Below are 12,142 nucleotides of genomic sequence, written 5' to 3'. Positions count from 1 at the left end.
TTCTGTATAATACTTCTGTATCGCAGTATATGGCATTTCTGCAGCACATTCATTACAATGAGCCACAGGCTCATTGTAACGAATCTCCAGAAGCCATGTAGCCTCGTGTCAAACGAAGACCCAAGGCTACCATGGCAACCGATCGCCGCCCCCCGATGACTTTGGGGCGCGGCAATCGTAAAAAAGATGGCGGCCGACTTTGCGGTTATTAGCGGTGGGGGTTTTCTGCAAAATGCAAAAACTCCCACCTTTGTATGAAGAGGACTCAGCCCGTGAGCCCTCTTCATAACACCCCACGTTAAGGGGTTAAAATAATAATATGTGGAATAAATCCCCATGCCATGTCCATACGGCTGTGTGCGGGGCCCCCGACGCGTCCGTGTGTGCGAGTGCCAGGGATTTTATAACAGGTTATTAAAAACGACATAAATAACATAAAATCTGCCTGGATGTGGTTCCTCTGGTAAGACGGCAGGTGGCGCCAGAGCACAAGTCCTGTGCCGATCCCTCCAAGAGCGGGAGGTCACCCTGTAGTAAGAAGCTACAGCATCTGCAGCTGTTACAGGGGTTGTATCTGTGACCTCACACGGGTCCTTCAGCATCGACAGCTGTTACAGGGGTTGTATCTGTGACCTCACGCTGATCCTTCAGCATCTACAGCTGTTACAGGGGTTGTATCTGTGACCTTACGCGGGTCCTTCAGCATCTGCAGCTGTTACAGGGGTTGTATCTGTGACCTCACACGAGTCCTTTGGCATCTGCAGCTGTTACAGGGGTTGTATCTGTGATACCCGTGACAAGCTGCGTCTGTGTATATATACGGGCCCAAGCTGCGTCTGTGTATATATACGGGCCCAAGCTGCGTCTTTGTATATATACGGGCCCAAGCTGCGCCTGTGTATATATACGGGCCCAAGCTGCGTCTGTGTATATATACGGGCCCAAGCTGCGTCTTTGTATATATACGGGCCCAAGCTGCGTCTGTGTATATATACGGGCCCAAGCTGCGTCTGTGTATATATACGGGCCCAAGCTGCGTCTTTGTATATATACGGGCCCAAGCTGCGCCTGTGTATATATACGGGCCCAAGCTGCGTCTGTGTATATATACGGGCCCAAGCTGCGTCTGTGTATATATACGGGCCCAAGCTGCGTCTGTGTATATATACGGGCCCAAGCTGCGTCTGTGTATATATACGGGCCCAAGCTGCGTCTTTGTATATATACAGGCCCAAGCTGCGCCTGTGTATATATACGGGCCCAAGCTGCGTCTGTGTATATATACGGGCCCAAGCTGCGTCTTTGTATATATACGGGCCCAAGCTGCGTCTGTGTATATATACGGGCCCAAGCTGCGTCTGTGTATATACACGGGCCCAAGCTGCGTCTGTGTATATATACGGGCCCAAGCTGCGTCTGTGTATATATACGGGCCCAAGCTGCGTCTGTGTATATATACGGGCCCAAGCTGCGTCTGTGTATATACACGGGCCCAAGCTGCGTCTGTGTATATACACGGGCCCAAGATGCGTCTGTGTATATACACGGGCCCAAGCTGCGTCTGTGTATATATACGGGCCCAAGCTGCGTCTGTGTATATATACGGGCCCAAGCTGCGTCTGTGTATATATACGGGCCCAAGCTGCGTCTGTGTATATATACGGGCCCAAGCTGCGTCTGTGTATATATACGGGCCCAAGCTGCGTCTGTGTATATATACGGGCCCAAGCTGCGTCTGTGTATATATACGGGCCCAAGCTGCGTCTGTGTATATATACGGGCCCAAGCTGCGTCTGTGTATATATACGGGCCCAAGCTGCGTCTGTGTATATATACGGGCCCAAGCTGCGTCTGTGTATATATACGGGCCCAAGCTGCGTCTGTGTATATATACGGGCCCAAGCTGCGTCTGTGTATATATACGGGCCCAAGCTGCGTCTGTGTATATATACGGGCCCAAGCTGCGTCTGTGTATATATACGGGCCCAAGCTGCGTCTGTGTATATATACGGGCCCAAGCTGCGTCTGTGTATATATACGGGCCCAAGCTGCGTCTGTGTATATATACGGGCCCAAGCTGCGTCTGTGTATATATACGGGCCCAAGCTGCGTCTGTGTATATATACGGGCCCAAGCTGCGTCTGTGTATACGTCACCCATAGTCGGCAATAGGTGCACAGAGCAATACAGTGTCTCACATGTGCGGCAGCGCTCCGAACACAGGGAACAGATAGAACATGTCCTATCACTGTAGTAGTAGTAGTAGCATTAGTGGGGGTGGTGTTAGTAGCAGTGGTGGTAGTGATGGTAGTAGTGGCGATGCTGGTAGTAGCAGTAGCAGTGGTGGTAGTGATGGTAGTAGTGGCGATGCTGGCAGTAGCAGTAGCAGTGGTGGTAGTGATGGTAGTAGTGGCGATGCTGGTAGTAGCAGTGGTGGTAGTGATGGTAGTAGTGGCGATGCTGGTAGTAGCAGTGGTGGTAGTGATGGTAGTAGTGGCGATGCTGGTAGTAGCAGTGGTGGTAGTGCTGGTAGTAGCAGTGGTGGTAGTGATGGTAGTAGTGGCGATGCTGGTAGTAGCAGTGGTGGTAGTGATGGTAGTAGTGGCGATGCTGGTAGTAGCAGTGGTGGTAGTGATGGTAGTAGTGGCGATGCTGGTAGTAGCAGTAGCAGTGGTGGTGGTGGTAGTGATGGTAGTAGTGGCGATGCTGGTAGTAGCAGTGGTGGTAGTGATGGTAGTAGTGGCGATGCTGGTAGTAGCAGTGGTGGTAGTGATGGTAGTAGTGGCGATGCTGGTAGTAGCAGTAGCAGTGGTGGTAGTGATGGTAGTAGTGGCGATGCTGGTAGTAGCAGTAGCAGTGGTGGTAGTGATGGTAGTAGTGGCGATGCTGGTAGTAGCAGTAGTGGTAGTAGTAGTGGCGGCTTTATTCTCTATACATTTGTAACTTTCCCCTTGATCTTGCTGTGTGACGGATAAGTTTATTTCTGTAGCATTGTGCGGCAGCCATAACTAATGACAAGACCTGAGATTCGTTGACATAGAGGCCCAACTACTGCCCCATATACAACAAACCATCCTCCAGACCAGAATCTCCGTCCTTTAGAGGACATTGTTGTCTTCTGGTTAGAAGGTTAGTGATGGCAGAGCTCATGTACCTACCTGTGCTGGTCACCATCATTGGCTGTACCATAGAGAGAAGCTCATAGTGGAATTATTATCCCGTGTAATCGTCCTCCAGTGACCTCACCCTCATCCGTGTTTTTATTTTCCTTGTTCTCCGGATAAATCCACCATCCCGGGACAGTAGAGGACAGCGTGTAGCTTCTTGTACACTGCTGTGCCCTGAGTATCCGCAGAGGTGTCTCCGGCCACCGCGGTTAGTGCCGGCGAGGGCAGGCGAGCGCGTTTCATCTTCTGTTCACCCTTCCATGTGCCCTTTGCTGTACTTCTGGGGGGTATCGCGGCTTCTACTCCTTGACAGCTGGGATCCGAACGGCATCGGTACCTGTTCAAGATCTGCAGCCGCCTCCTGTTCTGTTGTTTTGTGGGACTTGTAGTGTTCATGCTAATGGCGGGACAAGTCCTTGTGAGGCCAGAGGGATTGGTTACATAATCCACCCAAGTCTCCTTGCCATTAGGTGGACGGTTATTTGTTAGCAAGGTAAAGGATCTGGGATCTGAGACCCAACAGATTAGTGCTGTTCCCTTCCTCTCCTCGGAGAACCCATGTGCAGTCTACAAATTACGAGTCCATACGCTGCACCAAACATCTCTGAGTCACCTCCAAGTCCCATTAACTCGACAAAAGGTTAATTTCTTGAAGTAATACCTAGACATGCTTTAACCCAGCTGCACCCAAAATCCCTGCTCTACAGTGCCCTGGATGGCACCCGAGGGCAGATCTCTATGGTCCAGTTTGATGTGTTTAAACAGTGAACACGACACAAGAACAGTGTTACTCATTGTGAAATGGCGCTAAGACCCGACCTTCAAAACAGATTTTCCGCTGTGCTTAGTCAGATTTTAGGAGAAGGTAAAATTTCAGTATCGGCCACGTCCTCCACAAATGTTCTCCAGCTCTTCCTGAATGGACAAACTGTTTTGTCACTTGTCCTTCGAAAGTCCTCACACTAACTATTCTCGTAGAAGACACCAGCACTCACTGGAGGAGGTAACCTTGGCCGTTGCTTCCTCATGGTCGACCTCCTCCGAAATTTGTAGACGTCTCTGGTGAGCTTCACTGGTCAAGACTGAGCACCTCCAGCTGGTTACGTCTTCCTGGTCTGCTTGTATTTCCCTGTTTCATGGACAAGTCCATCCCAGAATAACAGTGTTTCTCCCCTAGTCCTCCCACATGACCGTTACCTACTTCTGTCTATGGATGGCGTGTCATTAGTAGAGGTCATGTTAACAGCAGTTTTACTCTTCAAAAATAGTCCAGTGCGTATAAATCTGCACAGGACTATTCTCCCATCTCCCTCTGCAGAGCTGCAACCTCTTCCCTTCTCATGCTATACCTGTTCCCATGGCAGTGTCCGCTCCTGCACACAGAGCTATGGGCAGGATCGAGCTGTCATTGTGACGGCCCAACCCTGCACTGTGTCCGGGGGCCGCTATTGTCAGTGCCCCGTCACTGCTGCCCACGATTACACATTGAATAAAATGCCTCATTTGAGCTTTGAAAACATGGGCTGTAACGATTTTCTTGCATAAATTATTAACACTTTATCAGCTTAGGAGTTATTTATTTGTATTACTAAACATGCCATAGTCCTCCTCGACGAAAAATGAGTCTTAAAAAATGGTAAGAGGAGAATTATCACCATTCTGCGACCTGTGGTCATTAGACTTGTTCACCTCCACCCTGTTGGATGTCATCTGTCACTTTTGGGAATCTTCCAACCAGAAAGTAGACTACACTTTTTTTTTTTTCGTTTCAGTTGAAATGTTTTATTTCAGGGGGGGGGGGGGGTGACATTGCAATAAAACCTACACTTGTTGGAATTCTCTATTTTGTGCACTTGGATAATCTTGGAGGTTGAACAGCCTCCGCCGCTGCACCCGGGACACCACTCACCAGACTGTTTGATTCCTACTGCCTGAGTATTGGAGTGAGCTGTATCTTCGCTAATATTTCTGCTTTGTGAAACATTGACCCCATTGGCTGACACCCACCCCCTATTTCGGGAATCTTTCCATCAGGAAGGAGACGCCACACTTTTCACCCAGCTTGAGTCACCATGTTTGTTGAATGACGTTCTCGGAGATGTCGCCATACGACAGACATGTCATTCGCACCCTGGCACCGGGCAGTGAAGTCACGTGCTTTCTTAGTCACCTCTGCTGCAGTTTGAGGCATGATCTTTCTCGTTGTTACCTCTTATCCTCTTTCATACTGTTTAGTTTATCACATCTTTGTATTAAAATTGATCTCCGATAATTGAGACTCTAAGATGAAGTCACAGGAAGTGGCTGAGATATACGCCAATACCCGGGGTTAAGCGCGGCTGCCATACTGCTATGGCATTGATACTATGAGTCAAGTTCTGGTGGGGGGGGGTGATGGGCAATGAGTCTGGGCATCAGAGTCCACATCCATGGTCCTCCTAAATACTAATTTGGATATAAATAAAAGGGAAGGCTTCTCTAGCGTCGGCTCATGGGTTGATGCGGGACAGTTCCAAGGACCTCTTAGACCTCTTCTCAGATGTTTGGGAGCGGCCAAATGAATGGAGATTAAGCCGAAACCAATAGATTACGTATTTATGTTTACATTGTCTTCCACAGAGATTTGAAAAGAAGTATCTGGCTGAACTTTCCTCCGGATCGCTGAGTAAGAGCACCCAGTTTGAGTACGCCTGGTGCCTGATCCGAAGCAAGTACACAGACGACATTAAGAAAGGGGTCATGATTTTGGAAGGTAAGTACAATGACCGATGCCTTCCAGAAGATATTGGCTAGTAACTTATGAAAAGTTTTTTCATGGTTGTAGAGAAAGCAGAGTCTTCTAGAAGATGTAGTTCACAATCAAATGACCACTTCAATCTTCATACTGTTGCTCCATGCCCAAAAGTTTGAACCAGTAACTATAAATACCACATTGCAGCAACAAATCATCCAAGAACCCCAGAGCAGGCAACTGCTGATAATGGTGGAGACCCCAGAGCAGGCGACTGCTGATAATGGTGGAGACCCCAGAGCAGGCAACTGCTGATAATGGTGGAGACCCCAGAGCAGGCGACTGCTGATAATGGTGGAGACCCCAGAGCAGGCGACTGCTGATAATGGTGGAGACCCCAGAGCAGGCAACTGCTGATAATGGTGGAGGCCGCAGAGCAGGCAACTGCTGATAATGGTGGAGACCCCAGAGCAGGCAACTGCTGATAATGGTGGAGACCCCAGAGCAGGCAACTGCTGATAATGGTGGAGACCCCAGAGCAGGCGACTGCTGGTAATGGTGGAGACCGCAGAGCAGGCGACTGCTGGTAATGGTGGAGACCGCAGAGCAGGCGACTGCTGGTAATGGTGGAGACCGCAGAGCAGGCAACTGCTGGTAATGGTGGAGACCGCAGAGCAGGCAACTGCTGGTAATGGTGGAGACCGCAGAGCAGGCAACTGCTGGTAATGGTGGAGACCGCAGAGCAGGCAACTGCTGGTAATGGTGGAGACCGCAGAGCAGGCAACTGCTGGTAATGGTGGAGACCCCAGAGCAGGCAACTTCTGATAATGGTGGAGACCCCAGAGCAGGCGACTGCTGGTAATGGTGGAGACCGCAGAGCAGGCAACTGCTGGTAATGGTGGAGACCGCAGAGCAGGCAACTGCTGGTAATGGTGGAGACCGCAGAGCAGGCAACTGCTGGTAATGGTGGAGACCGCAGAGCAGGCAACTGCTGGTAATGGTGGAGACCGCAGAGCAGGCAACTGCTGGTAATGGTGGAGACCGCAGAGCAGGCAACTGCTGGTAATGGTGGAGACCGCAGAGCAGGCAACTGCTGGTAATGGTGGAGACCGCAGAGCAGGCAACTGCTGGTAATGGTGGAGACCGCAGAGCAGGCAACTGCTGGTAATGGTGGAGACCGCAGAGCAGGCAACTGCTGGTAATGGTGGAGACCGCAGAGCAGGCAACTGCTGGTAATGGTGGAGACCGCAGAGCAGGCAACTGCTGGTAATGGTGGAGACCGCAGAGCAGGCAACTGCTGGTAATGGTGGAGACCGCAGAGCAGGCAACTGCTGGTAATGGTGGAGACCGCAGAGCAGGTAACTGCTGGTAATGGTGGAGACCTCAGAGCAGGCAACTGCTGGTAATGGTGGAGACCTCAGAGCATGCAACTGCTGGTAATGGTGGAGACCGCAGAGCAGGCAACTGCTGGTAATGGTGGAGACCGCAGAGCAGGCAACTGCTGGTAATGGTGGAGACCGCAGAGCAGGCAACTGCTGGTAATGGTGGAGACCGCAGAGCAGGCAACTGCTGGTAATGGTGGAGACCGCAGAGCAGGCAACTGCTGGTAATGGTGGAGACCGCAGAGCAGGCAACTGCTGGTAATGGTGGAGACCAAAAAAATGCTCCCCTTTCCTGGCTTTTCTTCTGCTCCCTCCCCCACACTGCAGCTTCTTCTCTGTGTCTTGCTCTGGTTGTATGTGTCGGCATCAAGACCCATAGCTGACAAGTACATGAGACCAGGTCCTTTCATGTTCCTTGTTCCTCATCTACTTTGGGTCTTGACAATTCAACAGCATCAGGACACTGGGTGGAGCGGCAGGAGAGGACTTGGGAGCAGTGAGGTTTTCTCAGCTTCACTCGCTATCACCAGGCCACCGGCACAAGTGACCATTGCCATCAAGTTTAAGAGCGCTCAATGGACTGTGTGAAGTCGAGACTGTGGTGGCCCCTCGGCCATTGGTTGTGCAGCCCTGTCCCAGGCTTTTAGTTTAGATGAATGTTGACTGCAGCTTATGTACCTGTGCAGTAGTGAAGCTCCTCTACTACAGGTTTTAAAGTTGGAGTCAAGAGTTGGAAGTTTGGCTTCCTGACTCCACAGCCCTGAAATGGTCCTTCCATGATTAACTGATGTCTCCAAATTATCGAGCAAAAGTTTCCTAATTCTACTTCTGTCTTTTCTCTTGAAGATCTGCTACCAAAGGGCAGTAAAGACGAGCAGCGAGACTACCTGTTTTACCTGGGCGTGGCCCACCACAGATTAAAGGTCTGTCCTCATGTCTTACTTGTATATTTATGGTTAGAACTTGATGTTTCCACCAGATTACCATCAGTGTTGTGTGTTGAGGGATGTCTAGTAGTGGATGATGTTCATGGTTCTCTGCTCAGGAATATGAGAAAGCTCTGAAGTACGTGAGGACCCTCCTCAGTAAGGAACCAAAGAACACACAAGCTCTGGAGCTGGAGAAGGTCATCGAGAAGAAGATGCAGAAAGGTAACAAAGGTTTAAGCTTCTCAGTGGGACATGATTAATGGACATCAAGACAGGACTAACTTGTATGGTCTCTATGACCCCCATGCATATGTGCTCTACAGGGTCGGCTCTAGGTTTCAGTAGGCCCCTGGGCGATAGCTCCTTAGTTGGTCCCTTTGCAGTGAACTCACGCGGCGCCAGTAAGAATTCAGAAATTAAAATAGTCTCCTTTTCCCTAGTTTATCAACCCCCCTCACGGTTATTTTATATAAGACCCTCTAGCCCCCATGGATTCCTTATGTACAGCCTTATGGGGGCCCCCCCAGCAGCTCTGGGCCCTGGCACTTGCCCAGGTATGCCCAGTGCCGGCACCGGCCCTGGTGGTCTACACAAGGAGACCAAGCTTCCCTGTACTCATGTGGGAAAAGAACCTCAAATGGTTATCTGTACCGTTTTAGATAAGAATTTTTGTGGTTAAGTTGATATCCATAAAGTAAGGCTTTCTGAATGTCAGTGATTTACAGATAACTGGCTGCCACCAGGTGGCGCTACAGGTTTTTTTTCTGTTTTCATCTACATCTGTAAAGGTGTCCGCTGTTGGCTGTGAGCTCTTCTGGCCCACAATTATCCTTATGGTTTTCATTAGGGTGCGTAAAATATCTCTTCCACCAACCCTATTCTGCCACGGGGGGAGTGCTGGAAGATGCTGCGTATTTGGTCTCGTTTGAACAAGGAGATTTTCTATAAAGGAGAAGGTGTATGGAGAATGTCCGATACCGAGGGGGAAGGATGCTGAAGAGTAGTATGATAGTTATCAGAGATGCAGGTGGAAAAGTATAGAAATAACATAACGGTTATTAATGTAGAAGGGTAAGAGTGATGATATGTGGAGGTCTAGAAAAGAGTAAGAGAATGCAGTGAATCCATCTGGGCTGTAAAGCACCGGAATATTTTTGTTATGCAGAGTAGTGAGGTAGAGATGTGAAAGTGCCTGGTACAAAAAAAGGAAGAACTTAAAGGTGTTGCCCGAGACTAAAAAAAATAGTGAGGTAACCGGGGGGCTGCATAAAAAATAAACCGATACTTACCTCCTCTGTCCCTGGTGTCCTCTGCGGCAGTCTCTCCGTGCCGCAGTTTGTTTACAGGGGCACCGAAGCTCTCCTCTTGCAGCTTCCGGGCAACCGGACACACCCACCCGCAGCCATTGCCAGCACTGTATCAGGTGCTGGGACATGGTGACAAGTAGATGGGCCCAGTCCGCCAGAAACTGCAAGAGCAGACCTGTAAATAATATTGGGCACGGCTCGGAGAAACCGAGGCGCGGGACATTGGGAGGGACCAAAGAGCCAAGTACATGTTTATTTTTTTTTTATGCAGCCCACCCACTGGCCATCTCACTAATTTTTCTTAGTCTCGGACAACCCCTTTAAGGGTACTGCATAGAGAAGTGTAATGAAGGGAACCTGTATATAAAGGAAGGGCGTAAGGGAAGATTATGGGGAGAAGGGGGGCGATCTAACATCTCTTCTTTCTCTTTTAGAGGGCTTGGTCGGCATGGCCATCGTTGGCGGCATGGCTCTGGGAGTTGCTGGTATCGCTGGACTCATCGGATTGGCCATTTCCAAGTCCAAATAAAGGGGAAAAAAAAATCTCCACTATGCCTTGTGTTTATTACCGGTCACTAATTATATCTACTACTGTAGTGGAAATTATCTCCAATCCAACCTAGACTCGCAGAAGTTAATTCATTACCTAATATCACTGACGCGGGGGCGGTATCAGAGGCCGGGGTGACTCTTCGGGCTCTCGTCGCTGTCCGTGGCGGCTTACATTGCACTAGCTGAATAAATGCAACTACATGTGTTTGGAGGGACTTCGACCCTTGAGAACCTGAGTCGGCTTGGTCCTCCCGTTGGTTTAGGTCCAGGTTCCTTCGCTAATTTTGTCAATGTATTGTTGTTGTATTTAGGTTTTTATTTGTTTGTCTTGGCTGATAATTCGCAACGAGCATTTCAACGCCTGCTTTTAAGGCCACCGCTTGTAAATCCACCAGTTATCACCTACAGGTTTTCCTCATCTTTACGCAATTTATTTTTTTGTTCTACTTGTGTTGCAAGGGTGTTAACGCAGTCTTCTTTTTATTAGGTGTCTCCTTGATTAATCCCTTATTAAAAGTCTGGACAATGGAGGTTGTTTTTTTTTTTGCCGGCTATTTCTCAAGTCACTGGACCCCAGATAAATATTTTGAGGCTTGTTGATGGCGGGTTGTTAAGGGGCCCGGTCATATTGTGTTGTAAGACAATGACAAAGGGCAACCAAGTTATTTTGTTTGCTTAGTGAGATCATTTTGGCTGAGAAATTGATGAACGTCGTGGAAGATCGTAAAGCCTCGCGTGATTAAAGGCTTTTTTTGTTTCCACAAATTTCTTCATCGGTTGAGATTGGATTTTTATGATTTACTGTATATGTGCTGCGTAGCAGGAAGCGGTGACCTCACGGTAGACATGAGGGTTGAGGTTGGTGACGTTTGTGGTGTCTTTGCCAATTGGCATAGTCTACGCTCAAAGATTTCTCGAAAAGGGAAGGCTCTTGTTAACTTTTAGGACATGTTCATCCCTCTATGTTTGGTGTTGGGTGGTCTACAGAAACTAGTAGACACCATGATGTATCTATTCCTCACCGCGTGTAGATGTTATCGCTCAGAATCGGTAAATGTTCTCGGACAAACGTTATGGAGTCTTAAAGACCTGATCAATGTTATTCATGGTTTGGGTGTCTTTGCCAATTGGCATAGTCTACGCTCAAAGATTTCTTTCTGTTGCAGACTCGAAAAGGGAAGGCTCTTGCTAAGTTTTAGGACATGTCCATCCCTCTATGTTTGGTGTTAGGAGATGGGTGGTCTACAGAAGCTAGTAGACCCCATGATGTATCTATTTCTCACCACGTGTAGATGTTATCACTCAGCATCGCCAGATTTTGTCGAGTCCTAAAGACCTGATCAATGAGATTCATGGTTTGGGTCCATGTATCTTTGGAGGCCAAAGTAAAGAAAAACCTGAAGATAAAGGCTACAGCCCTGATCACACAGTAGATGACCTGACAGCAATGGTCGGTACGTTGAGTCAATAATTACAGGGATATTTTTGAAACGTGAATGTCGCATCTCCTTACAAGCCACGGAAGACGTAATTATTTGTTTTTTCTATATTTTTTTTTTTTTTATAATAAAGGAACTTTTGATGTAACTTTGTCACCTGGTCGAAGAACCGGTTTTACAGCTGCAGACCTGTTATAATGCTTATATTGTATTTATAGGATATGATTTACAGCTAATGTAAATAAAAATGGTATTTCAACATAAAAAAGTTTTTTTTTTTCCTTTTGGGTGGGATGAAGGGTGAAGATTAAAGGGGTTTTCCCACGAATTCAAGTTAGGCCCTATCCACCGGAGACCCCCACAGATTACGAAAACAAGGGGTCTGATGGAGTCCCACAGCTGGACTCCTCGTCACTCCATTAGGGTAATGGAGCAGACGGGAGCACATGACCGTTCTGCTCCATACGTCTTAAAGGAAACCTACCACCACAGATCTACCTATTAAGGTAGATCAGGTGGTAGCTGCCTCTATTGGGGGTGAGGATAGCCTTTTTAAGGGCTAATCCTCACGTTCCCTGTATCTTTTAAAAACTTTTATTGCCCTAATATGCTAATTTTTTTAAAAAAGCTACTGG

At 48.4% G+C, this 12,142-nt stretch overlaps 1 protein-coding gene across 1 annotated transcript in view; it reads left to right on the top strand.

The window, feature by feature from the left end:
• FIS1 (fission, mitochondrial 1) overlaps positions 1-11,775 on the top strand; it is a 12,502-nt gene extending 727 nt beyond the window's left edge. The window contains exons 2-5 of the mRNA XM_072150314.1: positions 5,754-5,919; positions 8,127-8,203; positions 8,326-8,431; positions 9,951-11,775. Of these exons, the coding sequence (XP_072006415.1) occupies positions 5,754-5,919; positions 8,127-8,203; positions 8,326-8,431; positions 9,951-10,045 (444 nt within the window). The 3' untranslated portion in view covers positions 10,046-11,775. The remainder of the gene's footprint in view (positions 1-5,753; positions 5,920-8,126; positions 8,204-8,325; positions 8,432-9,950) is intronic.
• Positions 11,776-12,142: the final 367 nt, after the last annotated feature.

This window comes from Engystomops pustulosus, chromosome 4 (assembly GCF_040894005.1).
Source record: "Engystomops pustulosus chromosome 4, aEngPut4.maternal, whole genome shotgun sequence".
NCBI lineage: Eukaryota > Metazoa > Chordata > Amphibia > Anura > Leptodactylidae > Engystomops > Engystomops pustulosus.
This window is presented reverse-complemented; position numbering and strand designations above follow the sequence as displayed.